At 40.0% G+C, this 27,085-nt stretch overlaps 2 protein-coding genes across 2 annotated transcripts; one reads left to right on the top strand and one right to left on the bottom strand.

The window, feature by feature from the left end:
- Nucleotides 1-103: 103 nt before the first annotated feature.
- ensab (endosulfine alpha b) lies at nt 104-7,979 on the bottom strand. Its single transcript, XM_063485763.1, has 3 exons — nt 7,768-7,979; nt 5,057-5,179; nt 104-3,734 (listed from the first exon to the last, which is right to left on the bottom strand). Exons 1-3 carry the CDS (start codon nt 7,822-7,824, stop codon nt 3,564-3,566), a joined length of 351 nt encoding a protein of 116 aa, XP_063341833.1. The 5' UTR covers nt 7,825-7,979; the 3' UTR covers nt 104-3,563.
- A 549-nt stretch (nt 7,980-8,528) lies between these two features.
- Nucleotides 8,529-16,410, top strand: hormad1 (HORMA domain containing 1). The gene is made up of 15 exons (XM_063487229.1): nt 8,529-8,594; nt 8,689-8,723; nt 9,950-10,094; nt 10,205-10,268; nt 10,967-11,003; nt 11,154-11,174; nt 11,378-11,404; nt 11,719-11,786; nt 12,255-12,406; nt 13,187-13,344; nt 13,510-13,560; nt 14,005-14,065; nt 14,302-14,354; nt 15,102-15,185; nt 16,033-16,410. The coding sequence occupies exons 2-15, from the start codon at nt 8,691-8,693 to the stop codon at nt 16,120-16,122; spliced, it is 1,044 nt and encodes a 347-aa protein (XP_063343299.1). The 5' UTR covers nt 8,529-8,594; nt 8,689-8,690; the 3' UTR covers nt 16,123-16,410.
- The last annotated feature ends 10,675 nt before the right edge of the window (nt 16,411-27,085 follow it).

The following is a 27,085-nucleotide window of genomic DNA, read 5'->3' as shown; positions in this document are numbered from 1 at the left end:
TGACCATGCAAGAAATCTTAGGATTTAATCAGCAGCTAATTCATCTGTTTAACATGTAACAAGGATGAACAACTGAACTCATAAAACAAAACCCCATCAAAAGCACCTTATTAATGTAAAAGTTTATTTCAAATACTGACAAAAATCCTCTCACCTACTTCCACACAACTTAAACATTCCAAGTACCCTTGTACTTCTGAAGTCTTAAAATCATTCCTGTATTCTCCAGTCATCCTGTTTGTCATGTAAACCCTTTTTTTTCTTGGAAGCAAGGGTGCATCTGATTTCCCTGCAGTCTTGGGCCAGGATGAAATATACTAATTATGCATTAAGAGAACACAAGAAAAAAAATATTACTTGCAAAACAAGAAAACAGATAAGGTAAAAGCAGCACAAAAGTACTTCAGAGCACACAGCCTGTTAATTATTTTATACATTCTGGCACATATTTATCATAGCTGAACAAGAGACACCCTGTGTGTTGGGTTTGAAACATACCCAGCTATTTCCTCTTGTTGCACTGCTCCTTGCAAAGCCAAACATCAAGTAGCATTCAAGAACATCTCTCCACTGTTGTTTCATAACATCACAGCATATTAACCTTTTCTTTATTTAAGCTGGGCTTACTTCTTGAAGCAGAAAGAATGTAGGCTTTTTAAACACAACATAATAGTCTGTTCTTATCAAAGTGACAAAGCAGTTCAGAATTTTAAGATCTGGCTAGACCACACATTTGTTCCAAACCAACAATGCATTTATACATACATTTTTTTGGAATCTGCACTTAAGTTGAAGTTTAACATAGTTAACATGTAACCAGTTTTTGCCACAGGAGCTTTATGACTCTTAAAGTGAGATGCTTAAAGAGTCAGACTGGCAGAATCAAGAGGACAGATGTTCTTTACAGGGTATGCTCTATTAGATTTGTCATTGACTGAATCAGCAGCATTTACACATATTTCCATTTGATACAGATTCACATAGCCTCTGCAATACAATAAGATACAGCAGAAGTAGTGTTAAACAGAAAGGAGAGAGGAACCATTGAATCAGAAATAGCTTGGGCTATGAAAGAGTGGAAAGCAAGTGGGAAACAACAAAAATAATTTCCTGTTTAAGTCTATTTACAACAGCTGGAACAGAGAAAAGCAGTGCATTCATACACCACCACAACAACAAGCATATATGCACAAGTCAGTCCTCTTTCACCCACTGCAACTTTGACACATTTTAAAGTCTCATTGAAAAATAAGTGAGGTCGAGAATGTGATGGTGCATGCACCCTGTTACCTAGCCTACGTGGTGGAGTGTGCGTTTGTGAAGGTTCCCTGAAGCAGTAATTTACACTGATTCTCAGTGAGTGCCGGCATCCAGTTCAGGTTCTTGACTGTGCGAAGGGCGCACATTCAAAGTCTAGAGATTTAGCGATTGTTCCATTGACCTGTTTCAGAAGTTGAACCATGATAACAGGTGGGATTACCCCCTCACCATGTGTTATAAAATCTCTCTCTGCTTTGCAAGTGTTGGTGCTCCTGCAGATATGCCCTGTTCCACTTTAAGCCCGTGATGATGCGTTTTAGAGCTGCACTTATCAGGTTGCCTGTCGTTTACCCTCTAACACCCCTGAGATCAAACATCCATATGAGTAGTGTGAGTTTTGGAGAGAATAAACTTCTACGACGTGCTGGTAGTAATGTAGGGCAATACTCCAGCTGAGATTTTAGTGAAGTAGTTGAACTTTTTTTTTAACTAAGGTTAGTGTTTCATTATGTGAACTGCAGTGAAAGGAGGTCAGCTGTTAAGGGAACCACTATGACATACTGTTCATTCTTAAGTATTAAAACATTCTCTTACATGAAATTAGAAATCACTGTCAGAATTAGTTTTTTTTCATAGTCAACCCTTAAATACTAAAAAATTTTACTTTACATATGGCCTTGAATGACACATGTATGACTGCAACGACTCTGGGTACTTTTTGTCATCTCAATGAGACTTTTGTGGCTGGATACAAAACCTTTAGAAGTGTTTGCATCAGTGCTTCAAAAATAGCCAGAAAGATATGTGGAAGCCACATCACTCCTTACATCTCTAGCCAGATCAGTGTGGGCTCAAAGCTGCCTCATCACATTGCAATGTAAGCAGGATGATTGGATAGTAACAGTCACATTGAAAAGACAAGTGTATCCACAGCCTCTGGGCTTGCAATGTGGAATTTGGCTCAGTTGTTAAAGCAAAGAATATCCAAGCCAGAAATCCTAGGGTGTAATCCCAACTGAGTTGATTTAGCACTACCATTTCTCTCAGGCATGCTAGCCGGTTCAGTCCTTAAAGCGCTAAGCTTATCACGAGTTACGTGCTTGTTTGAGTATTATTTACAGAAGCATATACACTATGCAGGGTGCTTCCCCCCCAACAAATCTTTTAGGCTCATAGTTAGCACATATCTTGATGCATCTCAACAGCAACCACACAAAGGCTGAGCTCATAGGCTGGCAGGGTTCCCAGCCTTTAAAAATAATACCAGGATATACTCAACTGGCTCCCACCCTGGGCAGCAAACAGGAGCGTGTGTACATGGATTGTCAGAATAGCATAAAGCAAAGCAAGTAAGGAAGTGTGACTGTGGACATTTCAGGACTTTAGGTGGTTGTTTTGATCACTTACTAAGCAGCTGCTCCACTCCTGTTACAAAAGCATGTTAATTTTCTTTTTTTTGTTGTTGTTACATATTACAAACATGCAGCCATGTTTTTTTTTAAATGAGAGAAACAGGAGCAAAAGGGGTAGGAAATAAAAGCAACAGAAGCACACAGACAGAGAAAAGTGTTTCAAATCCCTGCCTGGATGAGCTGCAGCAATTGTCGTCAGATTATATTTGACTGAAGTGACCGAAGGGGTGAGATGCAAGGAAACTTCCACTCATTTCCCAATAGGGTGTTAGTGAATGCCAAGTATCCCTTAAGCTGCCCCTCACAGATTTGGTAAGCAAGCAATTATTCACATATATCTTCCAAACCCTCCCTCCTGAAGCTAGCTACCAGCATAGAAAGGGAAGATGAAGCTCAAAGAACACATTGTGATCATGGTTCCTAACTCCCGTACACGCATTATTTTGGTGTCATTCAGGATGCAAAAAAGAAAAAAAAAAATACTATACAGAATACAAAGTGCATTAACTCATCCCATCCAACCCCTGCCCGATGACACACACACCTACTGTAATGCATCTTGGAACACTGAAAACCAAGATATAAGGGAGGCGGTAGCGCAGAGTGCACAGAGGGGGCAGAGCTGTGCATTGTGGGAAGGCAGAGAAGGCTGTGACCTTGTGGGCCGCCTAAACCTCCGTCCCTCCCATCCCGCCCCACCCACATATAAGCAAATGGAGTTTTAACTTATACAACTCTGCCCGATATGTTAAAGCCAGTGGTGCCTGGGGATGTAAAAGGAAGAGAGGGGAGTGGATGGACATATTGGGGACACAGGTGAAGTGGAGGAGGGATGCTTGCTGGGAATCCCGGGGGGGGGAAGGGGGGAGGGTGCTTCTTGAATGACGAAGGCTAGCCAGCTAGCTTGCTGGTCACCAAGGAGGACTTCCTCTGGGGTAGATCTTGTGGCGTGGGAATGTGGTCACCAGTTACCAGATTCTTGTCAGGCCCTGCCACAGGAAGCTGCTTGTTCTTCATCTTGGCCTTGGCCATGTTGTAGTCACCTGAATCAAAGTACTTTTGCTGCGTGAAAAGAGAGAGCAGAGGTGCTACAAAGTTTAGCGACATGCTAAATACTGAGAACAGTGCTTACATATTTGTACACTGAAAGAGTTATTGCTGATTGCACTAGTGCTATAGAAAACTTTCCAAATGTATTCCTGTGTAAGAGATGGAGGAGAATTCATACTCATCTTTAGCAGCCTGAGTTTAACTAACATATTTTTCAATGCTAAACACCACAATCATACCCATAAACCTGAACAGCTTTAAAAACAGGTTTTGTGTGTGCCTAATAAAATTTGAAACAATGCTAACTGAATGTAGCTTTAACACTCAGCCTCATCATCTTCTACCTCCTTCCAAATTGCCTTTTATAAAATGAGGATACAGTCACCATATAAGCTGTAATCATTAAAAAGCATGCTTTGCATTTCCTTCTATAATGTTGTTACTTACTATAAATGTAACAGTGCTCAGTTTAACAGCTAAAGAGAACTAGAACCAGCACAATAACAAATATGTCGACAGTGCTCACACATCAGAGAAGATACCACAGGGGTAATGCTATTCTCTTTAATCAAATCACATGCTTATGTTTCAACATTTAAAAATTTTAAGTATGAGATTACCTACCTCCTCAGTCTCTGATAGTGTTTATTATCTTATGATAAACCGCTTTTCCCTCTGAATGTCTTGGCTACTCCTACTCCTACCCAGTGATTTAGCATGTTTCCCAGAATGACTTTCAACAACCTCTAGAGGTGGAAGCTCTCTGTAGCATATAGAGCATGTGTAGGTGGAGAGAGACATAAAATTTTAAATCCGGGAAAAGTGAGATTGGAGTTAAAGTTTCCTTTGGGTGCTCTGTTCTGCAGTTCAAAATACAAATTAAAGTTACTCTGTCACACAAGCTGTACTGCACGTGCTATCAATCTAGCAGCTTTGTATTCCAGTCTATTGAGGATGGAGAAATTATTTTTCTCTTCGTTTCAATTAATTTACCCTTGTAGCACTGATGAATCAACAACTCTAGGTAGAGTGGTTCTAGGTAGAGCCTTGATTCTTTGGTTTCTAAGGTGAGCATAAACTTTATCAGTTAGGTTTTTAGATCGCTGATATCTTTATTAAAAATTAAAGATATGTTCACTGCAACTACATTCAAATTGTTCGTTGTTCAATAATAGTAACAGCAGCTTGACCATACCAAAACAACAGCTATCCTTTTTCAATTTTACGTGGGGTGCAGGTGTTTAATGACTTGTTTTCTGAGAAGCTCTCATTAACGCACAGCCCTGTTTTTGCGTCTGTGTTTGCGGCATCATAGGCAAACTATAGTAACTTACTCCTTTTTGTAGTCTCTTCATCAGGAAGTCTGACCCACCGGGCCTCTGGCCCAGACCAGGATATTTGGCCTTCAGCTTCGCCTCTTCTGCTTTAACTGGGTTTGCATTTTTCTCTTGAGAGTCCTGTAGAGACAAAAAAAAAAGGTTTAACCCTCTAGCTTTGCAGAAAAACAGGGATCCTTTAAAATGTCGGTGGATGCAGCTTCAGAAAAGTTCACAACTAGAATAGCTGGTCATGTGATAGCCACTCACTTTTGGCCACCCTGCAATTCTACAACTTTTTTCCACAAAGACTACAAGTTTACTGTGGAGCACAGGACCTGTACATTAAAAACACCAAACTAAAAGTACTGCTGTGAAAGGGATTCAAAAGCATGACAGTGACTAGTGGAAACTTTATATACTCCATGATAGCATGAGTCACAGCATGACTGTCCTCCTCTTACAGTCTCTCATAACACCATAATGCCTGAGAGGAAACTTGGTACGACCAGGGACCTTAAGAACGAATGCTGAATGATTTTAGAAGCTTATGATAGTAACAAACAACTAAAGCTCTATTGGAAAGTTGTGCTGCTAAAGATCTTGTGACCAAAATATTGTTTATGCATATATTAAAAATAAAACTAGAATGTATAAAGCTGAAATCTCAAAATTACTATAAAACTAAACTCTGTAACAGAGTCCATTATTCATAGTAACTGAATTCTGCAACTTTCCATTTTTTAAACAAGACACAAAATCTATGCTATTAATTGCTAAATCCTATTGTGATCTTATGCTCAACTGTGTTTCTGGTAATAGTAACTACTATGTTATGTAGTCATACATTTAGAGAAAATCTGAAAATTTGGGTCAAGAAACTACAACATGACCGGGCTGTCCAAACAATACTAGGCTTAGACTGCTGAAGCCTACAGTGGGAATTCTGAAACAATGGAAGGGCTTGTGCTGATGCCTCTGCCGAATACTAGTAAAACTAGTCAGACATTGCCATTCAAGTACCCGACAGGTAGATACTGAAGCTACTAATCTGGGGCACCACCCTGTGCTCACAGCAGGAGTCAAGCGCTTGACTCCATGTTAAAACTATTTCAGAAAACAGGCTAGTGCAAGACTATAACGGACAAACTCCAAAGGGCATTTAGACACTCCTTGTAAACGCACCTGAAGTGAGCTGCACAGCATAGACCTACTTCCACTATAGAGACAAGATAGGGCACTCAGCCTATAAAGCTTGCTGGGGCAGGGATAAAATGTGACCCAGGACACAGAAGCCGATGAACAGATTCCCTTGGGGGGGTGGGGGTGGAGGAGGTGTTGCACAGAGTGTGCTGATTCACTTGGGTCCATGAAGAGAAATTTATGAGGTACTATATTTGGTTTTGATGCAGGGAAACTGCAGATTCCAACACAGTCTTTGTGTGCACAGTGGAACTGGCATGTGTATGACTAAATATTCCCCTCAGGAAGGACTGTCTTTTCTTGTTCACTTAAAGCAACAGACAGGGTTAAAAGTCCTCTTTATAAGGTTTGCTTAAACTACTGGAAAAGCTTAAATGCACAGGCTGTGTCACCATACGAAGAGACAAAATATTAAAACAATATTTCCTTTTGTGCTTAATTCACACAGAATTTCAGTAACAAAAACTCATGATTCAAACTGAGTTATGACAATGTCAACAGTCATAAAGCAACGTCTGTCACTGCAATACAAACAATTTCTATTCCCTTCAACTTTATGATTAGTAGGGCATGAACATACAGTAATGCACGGTTATAAACAGAAATCAACAAGTTTGCCAAGAAAAGTCTGAATTTTTAACTTCCTACCTTGTAAAGGCTGGGCAACGTTTAGTTTCCACTTTTCATTATTTTTCTCGTATTGATTAACGCAATTTAGATGTGTGAATAATAAAAACAAAGTTAAAAGTACTTAAAATGAGAAAACTAGACTTTACATTATAACCTTTGCTTTACAGTGTTAGGACTGATCATCTTTCTTGTAAAGATAATAGATACTGACATTAATGTTAGCATCCACTACGGGTGTTTATCTTGTTATTTCTGCCCCACTGTTGGTACAGTGTAAACAAACTTAACGAGTGTCAACACTAATCTAACACATACTGACATAAGAATGTTTGGCAAACCCCCGATCCTAATACTGGACTACATGGCATCGCTGCTGTGCTTATGGCATAGTATGGAAATGCGGAAGCACTGCAGCTGGTTGTCACAGTCAGTGCAAGACCACCAGGAATCCAGAAACTGCTAGCCATTCAGGAAAGACAGTTTTCTATTCGACTTTAGCGCAGTTATCTTTACTTACTCAGTGTGCACTGAGTGAAATCACCCAGTCATGCCTTTATCTGGAGATCGCAGGCCACACATTTAGTGTGTAAACCCCCCCTCGGGTACAGACCAATGAGGCCTGAGCTGCTGTGGACTCGCCAGCCAATGACACCAAGCAAGGGACAAAACAAAGTGACACACAAGCAAGGTGCTTCTATGCTATGGCAGCTACAACTAAACCACTTCCATTATACAGAGCCGCTCATATCGGCTGTACGCCTCTCCCAGGTCTTCCCCGGTGCATTGGTGCAGCGCTAAGCTTACTGCAAACACTTATGCTAACTGATGCTAGCCACTGCTTAGTTAGCATGCTCTGAGGTTAGCTAACAACATCAAGATAGCAGGCAGAAACCCACCTGTTTTTCGTCCTCGTAGTCCACCTGAGTGTCCGAGTCCAGGTTTTCTGACGACATTTTGTCAGTGTGGAGGACAAGCAGGTGTCTCGTCGGTTGCTGGACCAACTCAAAGAGATGATTATTCAAGGTACCGTTTTGTGTACCTGTACTGGATCTAATCCTGCTTTTCTGAACACGACTGCTCTCCAACAAAAATGGCGTAACGACATATGACATCACCGTTAGGGCCGGCGTTTCCCTTGTAACTAACAAATACAGTAACCAATAGAAGTGGAGTAATAGCCCACACGAAGCCAATAGGATTACGTTGAATGTGTCCCGGCTTGATTGACAACCGGTTGGCCGATGAAATTACAAAGTGAAGACGGAGGCGATGCGGGGGCCGCGCTGCATCAACACAAATCACCAAAAAAAAAACATATTTTGGGTAAAACGTTAGTTTTCAGTTAACGTTTGACATATCAAATCACAATTATAACAATAAAAAAACAAAACAAAAAACGGTAGACAAAAGGCTCTGAAGCCCTCTTTGTTTTTAGTTTTTATCTCCCTACTCTGTGATTGGCTCCCTGGTGGTGAACCTGTTGCTGCCCGTTAAACATTTAGCGGGAACTTTTATAATAGCTAACACCAAAAGGTTAGCTTTTATTTCCTAGTTCCCCAGAACGACTGTACTGTGTGGTTCTGATTATTGTTCCCATGTAATTACAAGAGCATAATCTATAGAATAACTTCGCGGCAGGTCAAAGTAGTGTGCTAGAGGCAAGTTAAGTAGAGGGCTACATCAGCTAGAAAGTAGAAGGTCAGCTAGCTAGTTGCGATTTACAGTAAGTACAGTTTTCTGAGTAGACTCCTATCAGTCCTCAAATTTTCTCTCTGTGCTTTGCATTTTTTTTATTTTGTTGTTATTTTTCACCAAAGGTATGGCGTGTGCACAACAAGTGAGAACGTCACAGGTAAAATACATTACTCATATGATTTTATTGTGATGTGATCCTGCAAACACTAAGTTGCTTAGCTAGCAGGCAGTTTTATAGACAATAGCGTTATACTATACACGCTCTTAAAGTTCTGTAACACGTTTCCTTTTTTCTTTTTTTTTTTCCAACGGCAGTTTTTAGTTTTGGAAAAAGTAGTTATTGTATTAACAACTATTGGTGCAAGAGCCAAGGCGTCAACATTATTGAAGTAATGTGGAATCACCTTTAGCGGGAATGGAACAAAAGGAAGCCAACATCCAAAGCAGAGCTCTGAATGTCCTTCAAGAAGTGATTCATTCATGTATGGTTTTACTGCAGTGGCAGTGTGTTTGGGATTATTGTTATGCTGAAAAATGAAGCTGTTGTCAATCAGATGCTTTCCAGCTGCTACTGCATGGTGGATCAAATCTAATGTTACTTTTTTTTGCATTCATAATTACACTTTTGACAAGTTATCCAGCATCACTGACCCCAATCCATAACAGAGCCTCCACTGTGTTTTACGGATGTCTGTAGACACTCAGTGCTGTACCTCTCTCCTGAACTCTGTACATATTAATGTTGATTTGCAACAAAATTTTCATATTTGGATTCATTATTTCATTTGAACTGTTATCACTAATCTTCAGTCCAATTCTTTTGTAATGTGGCATACCTCAGCCTTTTCTTGCTATTTCAGTCCATAAGAATGGCTTCTTAAAAGCCACTGTTCTAGTGAGACTATTTCTGATGAGACTTAAGACTTTTAAAGGACATGGTACAGATACTGAAAGCCAATAAAACTGCTGTAGATAGTTTTTAAGGCTTGCCACCTTTGTCCATCACTTGTCCAGTTTTCTAAGATTTCTTTGTAAGAACACACGGCACACTATGCTGAGATATGAGATATACTGACAGTAGAGTCACTTGGTTTGTGATAAAAGTATTGTTTGTCATGCATGTTTCATAAGTAATTATTTAAGTTGCATCTTGGGTGAAATAACATCAGTGCTTTTTTTTTCCAAATATCAACAGACTTACACAGAAACAAATTGTGACATTAATATTGAGGTCCACAAAGATTAGAAAAATTCTGTTTGTGTATGTATTAAATAAGGTGCTATAGCTGAAACGCAGCTGTTGGAGGGCAGGATTTTTAATAATTGTGTTAACTGTCATGACTAAGCAGTGCTGAGTCTGATTAATTTGTTTCACTCATACAGAGCACTCAGCTGTTTCCTAATCAGATTGTCTCGGAGCAGCAGTCATTGGTTGTTATGAAGAAGCTTCTAGCCATTGCAGTGTCTGGCATCACATACCTCAGGGGCATTTTCCCGGGGAAAGCCTACGGGAGAAAATATGTGGAAGGTTAGATTACATATGAACCTAATTTGACTGTACATCCCATTAGCTTTCAAGTTCACTTTACCTGGAAACAGTTCCATAGAACATTCATGTGTTCTATTTTTTCTTTTTAGATCAGCAAGTGATGATCCTCAGAGAGGAACACAGCTGTCCTGGTGCCACTCAGATTCTTCAGTGGTAAATTACAGCAGCTTGACATTTGCTAACAAGAGCTGTTTATTAGGGTCACTAAAGCCAAATAGACACCATCTTGTGGAGTCATATCAACTGCTCCATTTTGATGTACAAGTTTTGATTTTGTCTTCCAGTGTTATCCCTTTGACAAAATCTGTTCATAGACAAACCCCTACAGAGGTACTTTATGATAGTTCTCATTTTAGTATGTGTCACCAGAACTATGTTTTACCATAGGTAGACAAACAGACCTACAAGGTAAAAATAAGACCATCATATCTTTTGTGGTTGGTCAAAAATTGAACTTGATTGAACTTGGTGATGTTGAAATGATATTCTTGATCTGTTTTCATCAAGAAGATATTTACACGCAGTGAACAAATATAATCGAATTAGTGCAATAGACAATTATGCTTCATATATAAAAAGTTCTAGCTCTTAGGGTCATGGAAAATGAGATGAGAAGTATATTGTTATGTTACACTCAACAGTTTCAACAGTGTAACAGTGTAAATAAGGGACAGGTTGTTGAAGAAATTTGTTTTTTGTTTTTTTTAATTTACATTACAAATTAAATTAACGCCAATTTGTTCATCAAGAAATAATTTCAGTGGCTCCTCGTTCTTGTTTCAATTTTTTGTGCTTTAAAATTTTAATTATTATTTTTTCTATGGATCATAATTGTTTTTAATTTCCACCAGGATGCAAGGATGTTTTGATGCCATCGAAAAGAAATACGTAAGTCACATTTGACCTTTATCAGTCAGAAGATTTGTAATGTACACATAGTTGAGTTAGGGGAGATTAAAAAAAAAAATTGTAATTTGCACTTTTTTTTGTATCAGAGCAACTAATGCAGTCAAAATGTTGTTTTTTCTTCCTCACCAGCTTCGGACAGTCATTATATCTGTGAGTATTTTGCTAATATTTGACCTTGAATGTGTGTTCTTGAATAATGACTCTTTGTATTAAAACCAGTTAGGGTCAGCCTGGAAAAGTGAGTGTATCTAACACATGAGCAACTAAATGTCGGAAGAGCTGTAATGTTTTAGGTAATTTAGTCTTATATTCTATGTGGTACTGATGTTTGTCCATTTGGCCTTATTTTTTAGATTTATACCGACCCAGAGAACCCACAGGTAAATATCAGGTTATCTTTTTGCAATATTCACTGTTTAACAATTTGAAGGCTGCTCCAGTCTACAGCCTGCATGCCTAAGTATCTAATGGCAAGATACTGAACCCAAGGTTGCTGTCCCATGTGTTCATCGGGGTATGAATGTGTGTGACCGTTAGATGGAAAGAAACTGGTTGTAGAAAAAAAGTTCTTGTATTATTGGGTGAATGAGGCACTTTGAGTAGAGTAGAAAAGTGATATATAAGAAGTGGTCCATTTTCCGTTTACTGTCTCCATAGTGATTACCTATAACATCTGGCATGTCGTCTTTTTCAGAAAGTGACAGAGTTTTACCACTTTAGGATCCAGTACTCTGCAGCAGGGGCACACATGGATTTTGAAAGGTGGGGTGTGTTTATGCTTACAGATTACACTCATGTATGAGAAAGTAACTTGAGTTTCTGTTTTAATTGTTACCTAGTCAATCTTTGAATTTACCTCTCTTTCTTCGGGCCACAAGTTGCTTGAAAGTTGGAGAAAAGAAGTGAGGAGCTTAAAGAGTTGTATATATGAGTAAAACTTAAACCCAAGGTGATATGTCTGTTATTGTGTCAATAAATCGAAGCCTTGAAAGAGTAATTACTATATCATTGTATCAACACTGGGCTACAACTGAATTAAAGGGTGGAGCTCTTAACATCTCTCCAACTGCATCATCTGTGAAATGTGACTTCAGAGTGACTGGCTTATGTTAGACCACCCCAAGAAACTATATACACTTTACCTGCCAATGTAATGATTGTCTGGCAAAGCAGCTGAAGTAGCGGGTCCTTTTATGCTCATTTTTCTTCTTGCTTGACTTTCTTGATCAGCAATAACAACATCAAAGTCTCATCAATGTCATGTGGAAACACCAGGAAAGCCATCATCCTGCTGGTGAGGAAGCTCTACACTGTGATGCAGTACCTGGGCCCTCTGCCAGAAAATGTCTACCTCAACATGAAGCTGGCTTACTATGACGATGGTAACACTCACATCAAAATTAATGATTTCTGCAGCATTAATTATATAGAACCCACATTTTTTAAGGCTTTGAACATTTTTATTTTTATTTTTTTTATTAATTTATTATACCAATCACAATAAATACTCTCAAATCCAGTGTTTTAAGTGGCACTGCTTGATGTCTCATACACGCCCCAGCTTTGATCTTTTTTGGCAGTTATCCAACAATGGCGATGTGTTTTTCTGTTTTTTGAAACGTAGACAAAAAGAGATGAAGGTCTGGGTTTAGATGATTCATACGCAGGAAAAACAGCAAACAAAAATTTTATGTTTCAGTGTGGTGTGACGATTTGCATATTTTCCTCAAATGGTGTCCAAGTGAATATTAACATATTAACAACAGTTCATTTAACTTTTTGGTTTTTTTTACTGCCACTAAGTTTCTACACATACTCACACATTATATTAAATATATCTATTCAGCTAATGCAAGTATCTGATCACACAATAACATAGGGAGAAACCCAGCCCATGCGCCAGACACAGTTGAGAGTACGCAGCCCTCTTGGAGTCACCGGATGGGGTGCTGGAGAGTGCTCCATCCAGAAACTTCATGGTTCCGTAGAGAGACTGTAACACTCATATGGGCAATAACAATGTGACTTGGAGGAACTGCCTGCCCTGACTTTGAATGTGGCATGGTCATTGGTTCAAAACAGGCTGGTCTGCGTATTTCAAAAAACTGCTGATTTTCCCTTTCACTGTTGCTTCACTCTGTGTTTGCTTTTCTATTTTCCAGTTACTCCTCAGGCATACCAACCACCTGGCTTTAGGGAGGCTGACTGTGACACTATGGAGTTTGAACAGGAACCTGTCAAACTGACAATGGGGGAGGTGGTCAGCCCCTACCATACCTTAAAGTTTGACATGGCCACAGAAAGACACAGGCTAGAGCAGGTTAATTGAGAGAACTGTAAGATAAAGGGATAGAAAGTGATAAAAGACATTAAAGCACATATAAAGATTTTTGTCTTTCTTTTTCATGAGGTTTATGTTAAATATGCAGCTTTTTTACATTAGCCCTTCTGAGAGCTCATTTAGGCACATTCTTTAATTATTCAGGTGGAGGAAAAGTGGGTCTTGAAGATAGATGAAGAGGATGCCATCACCCAGGTCAGTGGACAAATACTTGTTTTTTTTTAACCCATTAAGTGATTTATGTTGTTTACAGTTTTATTTATCTTGCGTGATAGCACATTATCATTTTAGACACAATAATCTTTACAATGGCCAAAAAAGCATTGCTAAATGTGTTTTATTTACATAACCCTGGTAAATCAACATGATGTGTATAACTCATTGTCATTTTTATAGCAGATTTTACAAATATTCCTGCATTTTTCTCGAAAATGTGCTCTACATATTCATTTTATGTTAGAAGAAAGTATGTACTTGAGATCATTGTCCAATGCACTGAATAGCTTCACTACTAACATACGAAGTGGGAAGTACCTAAATGATGCAAAAACCAGTGAGTCAGTGTCAGAATTTTGTCATTGTGGTACGTTTTGACATTTTCCAGTCATGATGTTCAGTAAAGCTGTTGTAACCCCATAGAGTGAAGACCCTAAATGTGTGGAGGAGGCTCAAAAGGAGAACACAATCCTGGAGAACACTGGTAAAAATCTGTAAACATAAAACAGTCTAAAACAAAGCAATAACTGAAAGTCTCTCATCTTATTTTGTTAAACTTATTTTCAGGATGTCTCAGTTAATAAACTGAAAAATCTTAAACTGAAAGATGTAGATTAATATTATTGCTAGACTCTGTGAGTAGTCTTGACTAAATATGATAATAATAACTCAAGCTGAACTAAAAAAAATCTTAAGGTATTTGTGTTTTATGAATTCTAGAGGTGCAGGTGAGCTGTCATGAGGAGACCAATACTTGTGAGGAAGTCACAGAGGTATGTGTGACTCACTGATGATGCTCAATACATTGTGAGCAGGTGACATTTAAAAATATATGACGACTTGACCATTAAAATGCACTATATCTGTTACATATGCCTGTGGTTTGTAGTTTTGTTGTTGTTTGTTGCATCGACTCAAAATATAAAAGCCAAACCAAAGAAAAAATAAGAGATTAATTGCTCTTTTGAGAAGTTAAAGGAGAAATTATAAAATTTTGTATCTGAGCATTCTGAATATTGATATTATAGCATTTTTTGGGAGCTGAAACTGAAAAAGTGTTTCAAGAACTGTTTTGTAAAATTGATTGGTTAACTGATGTGGAGGTTTATGGCGAGGTGAGGCTTATCCCCTAATTGTTCCATGAGAAATAAAAAAAAAAAAAAGATCTGGATTTGATTCCAAATGTTGATCTTGTAGCTTTTCCGCGAAACTCTTACTATGAGGTCCAAAGAGATACAAGTTAAGGAAACTATTTATTAGACTCAATAAAAGAAATGAAACAGTTAATTTATTATTTTTGTGAATTCTTGAGTTAAAGCTGAAAGTCTGCACTATTTACAAAAAACAGTGTTATTATCCAGAAATGTGGGGGGTTAACTTTGCCTTCCAGAACTCTAAATGAGAATACTAAAAAGTTAAGGACCTCTAATCTGTTCAAAACGCAAAAATGCTGACGGCAGCCCAGTGCCTCAAGTGTACTTAATGATCACTGGCTTTAATGATCATCTCTCCTCTGTCAGATGGACACTCTGGTGAAAAAGACTTCTTATATGGAGGTGGGGACGAAAAGGACCAGGAGTGCAAGGATCATCAAGCCAACTATGGTCAGTCTAACATTTAAAACCTATTAGCTACAGGTCCTCGCCTCACTCTATTACAGCTTGAAAACCCCCTCCACACTAAAACACTTTGTAACTGTGCAGAAATTGTACCTATGAAGCTCTCCAGAGTTTGTAACATTTTGATCAGTGGAAGACTAGTTGCCTTTTTTAAGGCAGCAATTACTATATTATCATGTAAAGCTGATGTCTTAATCAGGCACGTCTTCTTTGCAAATATGTAATAGATATGAGTCCAATAAGGTCATCTCTGCTCATTTAGGATGTAATGGTCTTCAGATAGGCTCTTTGAAAGCACAAAATCAGGCATGAAAATGATCATGTAGCTGCATGTAGCATTGCTAACATCTTCTGGGATTCTGTAATAATGAAAACTCTTTTTATTATACAGACTTTTGTAGATTTTGCAAGGTTGGAAAAGTAAAGTGTGTTTCTCTGCGTTTGTCAGCAGGAGACAAACCTAAGCATGCATGGGCAACAAACAGACTACAGTTAAATAAATGAGAATACGTTGGTAGTTTATCCAAAACAGTGACCTGTTGTCAAAAGAAATGTAAATGTGGGTGGAAACATGTCCTCACATGACCTATCACTCGGTTCGTAAAAACATGATTTGATTTGGGTGATAATACTGCAGTATTCGTGCTTAACCAAGATGTGTTCTGCAGATTTAGGATTAATTTCGAAGTGGAAAATGCGTAGGAACCGTTTGTTTCACAGATGAGTCAACACTGGTCGCTTTGGTTTCTCAGAGTGGGATGGTGCCTGTCAGTAGACACATAAAGCCGTGCTTTACTAAATGTCAAATGCATGTTTCTTCTGCTGTTTTCAGGCTTCTCAGTTTCCCACCAGTCAGGAAACGCCGTCCACTGACTTGCCTAAGAAGAAACGTAAGTTTAGCGAGCCTAAAGAACGCTACTGACATCACAGCCTACTGTTAATCCAGCAGTGATGTTTTTTCTTTTTTGAATTTCGATTTTGATCACAAGTTCTACAGTTTGATTTTTAGAACATGTTACTGACTTTTTTTGGCGATGTTTCAGAAACATTTTGAGGTTTTGCCATTACTGTCCGATGGTTAGGTTTGTTGTTTGAATGACATAGTGATCTGAAATACATTGTTAAATGATGTTCATCAGTAATGTTGGAATACCTATGCCCAAAACAGTGTTTTTACTTTTTAATGGTTGTTTGTTTTATTTTAACCATTATATATGACCTATGTATAAATCAGTTTGCAAAATTTAATTAAATAGAAAGAGTGCATCAAAGTGTAACCTGTGTTTTCAACTTGTTAGTGGAAAGGAAGAGAAGGTACTACAAATTTGGCTGTAAATTATAAAAATGAGTTTTTACACGTAGATATTTTTGCTGTATTTCTAAGTTTGTGCATTTATTTGCTCCATAGTGTAAGGGTTTATACATTTTCCACTGGAGTGACAGATCTCCAGTTCAATCCTGGGAAAAAATGAAATATGCAGCACTACCTGTTGTGTCAATATCTTATGAATAAAATAGGGCATTTTAATTTTTTCAAATTATACATTTTTCATTATTAGGTGTCATAAAAACGCTGTGGTCATTTCTTGATTTGGAAAAAGATGATGTACTCAACCACTAAAGCTTAAGCACTGAACACTTTCAACCCGTCTCTGAAAAAATGTTTAAAAAAACCCCGCCTGCCTCTTGGAAAAACAAAACCTCAGTCTTTGAATAGACCCTGAAATGTCACCATTTGCATGCGAGGTGCCTTAAATGAAGCTGTTAAGTGAAAGTGGATTATATCTGTACACAGTGACCTTTGGGCCCAGATAAGGGCCCATCAGCAGCCTCCCGCCCGGCAAGCTGTGTGTTTTTAATCTATTGTTTTTCCCAGAGAGAGGGACATTTGCTGATAGACTGCCTTAACCCACTGCAGATCAATACTGCAGGAAGCCTTTGTGATGCATATCCAAGCAGCCTGCCCCCTCTCCCCACGTCTGCAGCAGGCCAGAGTGGAGAAAGAGAGACTCCATCAAATCAGCCCTCACTTCCTAACTCAGGCATTGTCTTGGTCGTCACATTTATTTCATAGTCTTTGTGTTTTATGGGCATTTCTGAAAACAGAGAAGCATAAAGCAGAATGGACTGGGAAATCCATGGTGGACAATACCCACTCACCGATGCGTTGGTGCTCTTTATGAGCTGTGAAATGAATCAGGCTTACCTAACCTTTCAGCCTGACTTTAGTGCCTTTTGCAGCATTTTTATTATTTTAACAGCAGGAGATTCTCTTGCTGTTGATAAGTGATGAAATGCCTTGACAACAAAGGCTTCTTTACAGGTGTTTTCATGTATTGTTGATAAACAGTATCTCAGTTATAGCAGAGATATTGTTACAAAGAAAAAATGCCTCAAGGCCTGGAAAATAAAATGGCCTGACAAATAAAAATATTGAGAAATTATCTTGTGTGGCACTTAAAGGGACACTCAAAGGGGTTAACCTCTGGTGATTCAAGACTTTAATGCTTAGAGATGCAGACACTGTTCACATTTTTGTTAAAATTGTAAGAATGATATAAGGCCATGCTTTAAGTGTTCCTGTTAGGCACGTTCCAAATATCTAATGATAAAGGGTGGAAAAGAAATCTAAATTGCATTTTTACTTAGATATTAGATGAAACCATCAATCCTTCATTTGATCCTGGGACTCTACATCATTTCTGTACACACACGTCCCACAGAAATGAATTCTGAAATTAAATTCAGAGACACACGTCCAGTGGCCAGTGTTAACAGATCAATCACCTGGTCAAACAGCAGGAGGGGCCCACTGGACGGCTCTGCAAACCAATCACAAATGTGGGTTCGGATTGTCTAAGTCGATAGCTCAGGTCCAGGGCTGCTTATGTACGGTCAAGGCAAGACACACTGACAGGCTGACGGACAGACAGCCGCAGTCCATCCCAGAGCTCCATATAGATTAAAGCCAGCTTCTGTGAGCCTATGGTGGCGTTGCAGTGATTGTGCCTGCAGGGCCTATAGGCCCCAAGGGGAGGCTGGGCTTTACAGCAATGGGGGAGGAGCACAGGATGGAGTGGACATCCAGCCCAGGGACCGTGACCCTTTTGACCTTGCCAGAAGGGCAGCAAATGTTTCCGAGCTGATTAGCGCTTCCCCAGCAGAGTGCCCTGCTCACAGTTAACCCCTTGGAATCAGATAGTTGGCAGAGATATTGGATGAAATCCAGAAAACATGTCATTCACGTTTCTTCTGGAAAACCGATTCTCCTAGAAAATTTTGAACTTTGAATTTCCGAATTTGAAAGAGAGTTGCAAACAGGACTTTCCAGCCAGTTTTATTGGTTAATATGATTAAAAATGTATCTTAATATATATTATTGAAATAATTCATTCTGCATAATAAGTAGATACTCACGTGCATTCTGCTAAAGCAAAGCAATTTTATAAAATGTAAGATAAAAAGGCATTAAAACAAATTAAAGAAACTGAAACAATTAAAAATGCAGATCACTTTGATTTTAAAGTGTTCCAAATAGATATAAATAAGCAAATACTCAAAACAACTTTACAAGATGTAAAAAAAAACCCCAACAGCCTTAATTTAAAAATGTATTAGTGTTGCACATGTTTACTGTGAATCTCATGTTCATTCTCCCACAGTTTGAGGTGATTCAGTAAAAAGACTAGATGTCCTTTTCCTGTTTTCCTTATTTCTGGCAGAAGGGCAGCGTTGCTGGGTAAACACTGCCCTTCTGCCATAAATAAGATAAACATTACAGGTACAGTGCGGTGGAAAGGGTCATCCAATAATAATTTAATCTGATAAATGGTAGTATGTAACAACATTGAAAAAGTTTACATACATATAACCAGGTAACTATATAGACCAACAGTCTCACCATAAAAACAGTGGACAAATTTAAAAGCAGGAATGATGTATGTTGAATGTCCACAAGGGGGTGATAAGTAGCCATGGACTGTGCTGTAAGAATGAGGCCTACATAGATAACTCTGTGCCCTGTGTCTTGGCAGAAAAGCATCTTCTCTCTCATGCATGCCTTAATCAGCTCATGCAGTTTTGCTGCCACACTGTAGACAATTTAAAAAGCATGCGATCCTACTGAACAGCCAGCACAAGGCTATTCAACTTGTCTTTTGAGAGATACTGCAGTGGAGTCAACAGTATTGATCCAAATAAGGAATAATAAAAGGAGGGGAGGCTGAGAGCAGGTGGTAGTGGGCCAGCAGATTCAGGGATTTAGTTGCACACCGTGTTTGTATGGTCAGCGCTGCTGAGCAGCGAGGGGACCAGTACCTACTCGAAACAGATGCTCAAAGCAATGGGATGTGCCCCCATTGTGATCAGAGTGGACAGCTGAATTGTTTATCACCAAAGGGTCCTTTTCTTCAGTGGAAGACCCGTGCACAATGGGGCCCCCACCGTACTGACATACTGAGGATTTCTGCAGGGTGAAGCATAGAGGTGGGGGGTGAATAGTTTGTGTGCATTGAGTAATAGGGGGTTTGTAGGGTGAGCCTCTGCCCGTACCCCCTTTTTTCTTTCACTGTGCTCAGATGGACCTCTCTGTGGCCCCCCATCTTCTCCACAAAGCCCCCCTAAAGCTACCGCAGGGCAGGGGTTTAAATGTCACGCTTGGCCATCAGAGCGCCCAGCCCCCGGCTCGTGTCTCCTGGGGGAAGCACGCCAAGAGACAGGGTGAGGGAGAGAGGAAAGCTTAGGAGAGGGAGACACTTGCCCTTGCCCCATTGTCCATTATGATAGGCGTGAGCTGGTAACTGACTCCAAATCAAGTGTATCCTCTCACCACGTGCCCTAGCCTTGTCCTGCTCCTGCTCAAACACAAAGGCCCTCTGTGTTTTTATTTTTTCAGCCATCCATAGGTGAATAGCTGCTTTGGTCATGGTATGTCTGAACGAGCAGCTTAAAGGAGGCTGCAGAGTCTAAATTCAGCTGGCCAACGGACTGAATGATAAACACAGTTTGTCACCCCAAGATGCTCGAGATCCATCCACATTGCACTCTGGTGAGCTCTAACATAGCAAAAATCAATGCTAACTTTTTGCGTTCAGTCACATAAGAGGGACTTCAAAACGTTAAAGTGAGTGGAGGGGGTAGACGGAGAGTGGATGAGGTGTGGGGTGACAAAGTGTCAAGTTGAAATACAAGTACAGGACGAAATATACGAGCTGCTGGCCAACTTTATCCCGGCCCAAGGTCCTGGCCCATACCTTATACACACACAAGATTGAGTGTTTTATGTATCTATTTGTTCTAAATAGTGGCACACTTGACCTTGAGGCAAGATGTGTGTGGTTGCAGCTTGGCCCGGGAATCATCCCTCCTGTCAGAGACGGGAGGGAGTGACCTTGAACTGCCGAGGCACAGGCGTAGCTGAGTGCACAAACTCATTTAACTCCTGGGTTTGTTATCGACATGCTGTAATCGTTAACATTATGGATGACGAATAACTACTGACTGCCTTATACCTACGCAATATGTTGCCATGCCATGCAGACTTGGACCAGCTAGGGGCCCACAGTGGCATTCGTGATGGTCAGGTGACTAAAGGCCCACATCACTTAGAGGTGTTTTTCTACCCACTTACAGCGACAACTCATCAGAAGTGCCAGCAAAGCACACCAAGGTGCTTAAGGACATAGATCACTTCTGCGCTTTACGCTTTTATATATATATATATGTATATATATATATATATATATATATATATATACATATTTATATATATTTTTTAGCACACATACCCCAATGTGTACTCAGGAACACTTAACCTCTAGCATCAGCTGTTCAGGCATCTGCAGTGGATTTTTTTTCCCTGAGTCTGTATTGATTGTTCTAAATGGTTGAATTTACTGTAGTTTCCGAAAAAAAAACCCTCAGAAAACAGACAAAGAAATTATTATGGTCAACATTGCCACAGCTGGGGGCATGAATTTAAAATTTTTAAGCAAGTTAATTTGTGTAGAAGTCATTTGTGAAATGAGCACAGAATATAAACACTATAGAACAATGTGGTCTCTGATCACCAGATGTTCACCGGAACTACAGTAAAAAAACTAAAAGTTCCTTTGGGCATTCTTATTTGCATTTCCCCCGCATCCGATTAATTTATCTTAATTTTGAATTAGATTAAAATATCAGCCAGACACAATTCCTAAGTAAGTCTGTCAACATTTTAACCTGTTAACAAGCTATAAGGAGAAAAGAAGCAGATGTCAAATTTAGGCCATCCTCATTCCAGCTGTATGAGTTTGAAAGAACTAAAATAAATAAAAATATGTATACTTTTTCAGTCAGCTTAAGTACAACTTCAGCTGTTAAAGATCCGCGTTTGACGACATGCGAGGATGCTCTACATTAAAACAGAATCTAAAATATTCTTTCAATACATAAGTAAATGTAAGAACTAACTGTGGAAACTGTTGTACCAAGTGTGAAATAAATAAATAAGTGAAGAAATAAACAATTATACTGTCTGGTTAAAAATTCTAGAAGCAATCAGTCAACAATAGTCTCTCGTAGTCTATCAATATGTTAATATGTTTGTTTAAAAAAACAAAGAAATAAACAAAAAACGATGGACAGAAAACTTTTTTCATTACTAGTTAAACAGATAGGGAAACTTCATGTACTTTATGGTAACACTGACTTGTAAATGCTTTGTTAATGTTGCATAAATTTTGTTTTTTAGCACACTGTGTCACATTTGCAACATAAAGATAGTATTATATATGGTTATATTCTGTATCCTTACCTGAGCTCACCTTTTTCTGAAAAATAGACCCGTTCACTTAAAATCAGCAAGTGGAGCAAAACAAAAAATACATAAATAAAAAAAACAACAATAAAACAGCTGCTATTTCAATGAGAATAGAATCTTTTGTGTGTCACACGTTATTCAGAACAATGATATGTATTTGTCAAGCATTTTTAAGGGGTAAACATTGCTCTTTCTTGCATCACACAGATATTATGTAGTGCTCAAATGTCATGTGTTTGAGTAAGAATAATCTAATTTCAAGCCCTAATTATGACTGCAAGTTTGTTCTGGTACATTTCACAATAACCTTTACCAAAATTAAATAAAAAATGTACTACATGATGCAATACCTTGGGCAAAAAAAATAAAATAAAATTGTGCTAAAAATTTCTGAAATTGTGCTTGTCAAACTCACTGTACAGTGAAATACCAAATGCAAAACCAGGTCACTGCTGTCAGGCAGCTTTTCACAAGTTGCTCAGAAGTTTTCTGTGGCACTGAATGCACATTTCATATACAATAACTCAGTTTTAACACTAAGCCCTCAGTTTGACCACACACACAATCTGCCAGAGGATACAAGAAAAGTTTGGTAGTTTTTCTTCTCTCTCTCTGTGATGGCCTTAGGAGTTTGACTTTTGCCCTGCCAGTGTTTTCCTGCTCTCCAGGCTTTGAGAGCTTTTCATCTCACCAAGGTGCAAGGGCAGCCACTTCTCTCCACTCCCAGCCCCTTCCCTCCCGTCCAACATGGACGTACACATGCGGATTTCCAATTCAGCTATAGTGTGAGATTAGCAGCTCCACCACCCCAAGGCTGGCTTAAGACAGGAGGGCAGACATCCAGCAGTGTTGGTGGGATGCATGCGGGGGAGCAGATCCCCCAAGACTTGTTTGAGGCCACTGTGGATTCGATGGATGAATCCTCAAAACACTCATGTGGTTGTTTAGGCTGAGCTGTGTTCTGAAGTGTCAATTTGTTGTCAACTTGATGACCTCACATATAGCTAACTCTCCACTGCGTGGGGAAAAGACATTTAAAGATGTGTTATGTTGAAGAAAGCTATTTGATCTGTGGGCTTTTTTTGTTTTTAATTATTGAGGTAATGAATTGATCCATATAACATGATCATGCACGCTGCCTTATTGTTGTATAGGCACAATGGTGCTGTAGGCGCTCTCTTTCTGTTTTTCTTTTTTTTTTTTTTAGCAAAATTTAACATCTTTTCTGATATGTTTCTAATTGTGCCAGATGAACTGTAGCAAACCAGATCAGGAAACAAAACATGCGTAAAAGAATGGTAAAAGATTTCAATAAATGCACACAAAGGTAGTAATTTTAATATACTTTTTTGTTTATTGAACTTACCCTACACCCTTTAGAACAGACACAGACCTAATTTATTTGACAGTATTACCATGACCTGCAAGTGCACATTATTCTGAAATGCTCTTGGCAGAATTCAGCAGACTTACATGGAGATCTATATTAGTCAAAAAGTGATAGGACACCCAGGCCATTTGGCCACAAACCTCCTGCAAAACCCATCAGATGGAGCAGGCATCCGGTAGCAATAGCACCCATTACAACTGACCCGTAACATGTGGCCCAACTACAACTAAATTGTGGCTGAATTATTGATACAGTGGCGTCGGCCGCTTTGCAAGTGGGGGCATGAAAGGAAGCCAACATGGGAATGGTCTGCTAATTTTATATGGGAGCCTCAGGGCACATTCCTACCACTGAAGACCAAACATATTGACGTATGTGTGTAGGGGGAGAGACTGTATATAAGTGCAACTTGGTTCGGAAGGAGAAAAATGGACAATATGACCCTCCATATAGGCTCAACCTCATCCACATGTATTAAGTCTTCAATTTTTTTTGTAAATATGGCTATAAAATGTGAAACTTTGAGAGGTGAAGTGGTGCATGAAAGGAGAACTTGACTGGTGGAGTAAAAATATATGCAATGTCCTTTACACTTTTGCTCTCCTGCTTTTCAGATTTCTTCCTAAACTCATTATGTCTAAACTGCCTGTTTCACATTCATTTGTCAGTGTAATATCAATACTGTACTGAGAAATGGTGAGTTGAATGATGAGTGATGTATGGGATCATGTCATTTAGAAGGGTGGGCCAAGGGGGGGGGGGGGGTCTGTTTGTAGCTAAGCCAAGGTGGTTGACCATCAGTGAGCTGGCCGGCTAATTTCTCCAGAAGTGCCAAAAGCCTTTGTGTTCTCAGTGCACTTTTATTTCCACCTTTCTTGGAATTGTGATGACCGTGCCTCGGGGCGACAGAGACACCTTGAGGAGTGCCCACCTTTAAATCTACTGCTCCATGACTTCAACCATGACCCCTCGCTTGAGGGATCCCTCAGGCGAGATTTAAACGAGCTCCCCCAGGTCTGCAGAGGCTCCTCTATTCATCGTCACGTTTTTAAAGACATGAATTGGACCTCTCTGATGGTTGATAGTAAAACTTAATTTAAATAAAAAAAGATTTCAGTAAATTGAAATAAAAAACATATGCGGGTAAATGCAGCATGACACGTATGTGAAAATAGTCTGCCAGAGAGAAGTAAAAGGTAGAATTTGAAGTGACTGTGACAGAAGGACAGGGGGAATGTTGAGGTTTTCTACAACTTTCTGTCTTGATTGCTTGCTTATTTGTTTTGGTAGGAATTTTCAGTTTCCTTAATACAAATACAGCTCCACAGTATTTACATTTCATCAGACTCCAGGCATTTTTCTCTTGATTTGATTTTTTTTTCAACTCATCTTTCCTATTAAATATGATCGCTTACATTTTTACAATTCTGCCTCTCTCTCTCTATGCCGTTTTTTTTTTTTTTTTTTTGTGCTATTATGGAGGGCGAATGGTGAGAAAACCATACAATATACAGGCTATTGATCCACGCCCATCACTGCAGAAAAAAAGTCGGTACAGGGGGTGGGGGAACGTAGGGGGACTGGACACAGCGATCGATAACCTACTCTATCAGCCGTTTCCATGGCAACCGGTCGAGCAAGGACAGAGGGTTGCCATGCATTTTGCACCTGTCTATTTCCTATACCTATCGTGATAATGAAAATGTCAGAAAAACGAATGCAAAGGTGACGAGGGGCTCCTGTCTGGTGTCAACTTTCACAATTAAAAAAATTATATAAAGGTTAAAAGCTTGCTGGAAATCAGTGGTGAAAAATGGCAGGGAGGATAGTGGTTCTGTGGAGATTTAGGTGACCCTCCTTATGGGGGTTGAAGGACGCTCGAAGGCAAAGTAGGTTGCGGCATGTTGGGTACAAATCCAGGTTCCTTGTTCTGTGTTATTTTCAGAAAAAGACGTACAAATGACAGTTTGAAAATGGCAATTGTTTCCTGACACTGGAGACTTGGCCTCTTTTGTTGTTGACCCCAATTTGGAGGTCGAGCAGGCATGATCAATGTGCTGGTCATTAGCTCACCATGAGCAACTGTAGACGCAACAGCAGAGAATTATGGCGGGGTAGATACTGAAAAGGACTGAGAAGTGAAGACAGGCAGGAGGGTGGAGTGGTGCTGTGGCCAAGGTTAGCCCGAGCTTTCTTCAGATCAAAACCCAGCAGGCTGAGCCAGACAGACTGTCAGGAGAACTTGACACCCAGGCGATCACTGAGTCTCTGTCTTTCTGACCATCGCAGGCACTGAACTTCTAACCCCGATTGAACCACAGGCTCCAGAGCCATGGCGCTGAGATGGGTTAGCCCTTAGAGAAGGGAATAGATATCATGATCTAGGGCCCGTGTCGATCATATACTGTATTGATTGCCAATTGCAACTACTGCTGAAAATGCAGGATTGAGAAGGAGAGAGCAAGAGACAGAGTGGGAGGGAAGGCAATCAGCTGTGGCTTCTTGCTACGCTCAGTGCTCCTGTTTCTGGCTGTTGCGGTTGCTGACATTGCTGCATAGGAGGAGATGGTGGTTCCTGAGAGTGTTGTATGAAATGCATACGGCTCGTGCATTTCTTTGAAGACTGCCCTGTTTTACAAGTGTATTCTGGTATTTTCATTGAGGGAGAAGTCATGAATGACAAATCACAAACTGCTGCGGATTTGCTTGAATGACAGCATAGAGAAACTCGAGCGTGAGCACAGCATGCTGGCGTGTAGAAGGCAGCACTGCTGTGGACGACACAGCGGTTGTCCTCTAGCACCAGAGGCATTCTGTGTTTTGTGAGCTGTGACAGCGAACTATTGACAGGCACGTGGCTCAACACTGTTGTTCAGGGACCACTGGCTACTGAGCTGACCTTTGACACCCCATCCATGCGTTAGCCTTCATTGTTAGGGGTAGAGGAGGAAGTGGGAGTAAAGGGGAAATAGATGACCCTTGGGCTCCTAATGTTTGGATCCTCCTTCCCCCACAGCCTCACCCCTCCCATCCCAACACTATCCATCCCTCCCCCCTTGCCTTACCCCTCTTCCCCCACACACTCCACCTTATGCCGATCAATGACAGTTTCATGTGGCTTCTCTGGGCTTGCAGTGACGTGTGTCCTATTGATTTATCGACATTACTCCAGGCAAGCAAACCCAGAAGCCCCCTCTCTCAGTAGGCAGCCAGGCTCCAACCCAGCAGAGGTGTACCTCCCTCTGCGCCGGGTGAGCCCGTGCCAAGTCATCCAACTGTACCAGTATCTGGAAGCAGCAGCGCATTAGTTGCAAACAACTGAACAGTATTCTAGTCTGACTGCATGTGTGCGTATGTCACTGAGAATGCTTTTAAGCATCACCCCTCCCTTTCCCAGTCTAGTTTCAGCCTGTCCCCCCTCTTCTCCTCTGCCCTCCATGAGACATGTAATAGGGACAATGAGTGAGACACCCTGGCACTCACAAATGCATTTACTGTCGCCTCCAATTTCCAGAGGCGACTATTCCACTTTTATGGTTAAAAGGTTCTTTTCTTTCGTCCGTGTCAATGTCATGCCTATGTGGTCATCATCCTTGTGGCTATTGCTCTCATCTCCCCTTTTTGCTGTCTTTTACTGAGGGGGGAGGCTCAGACCAGCCCACCCTTTTACACTCTTCCCCCACCCCCCTGACT

This window comes from Pelmatolapia mariae, linkage group LG10_11 (assembly GCF_036321145.2).
Source record: "Pelmatolapia mariae isolate MD_Pm_ZW linkage group LG10_11, Pm_UMD_F_2, whole genome shotgun sequence".
In the NCBI taxonomy this organism is placed as follows: Eukaryota; Metazoa; Chordata; class Actinopteri; order Cichliformes; family Cichlidae; genus Pelmatolapia; species Pelmatolapia mariae.
Note: the sequence above shows the minus strand (reverse complement) of the source record. Positions and strands in the feature narration are given on the sequence as shown.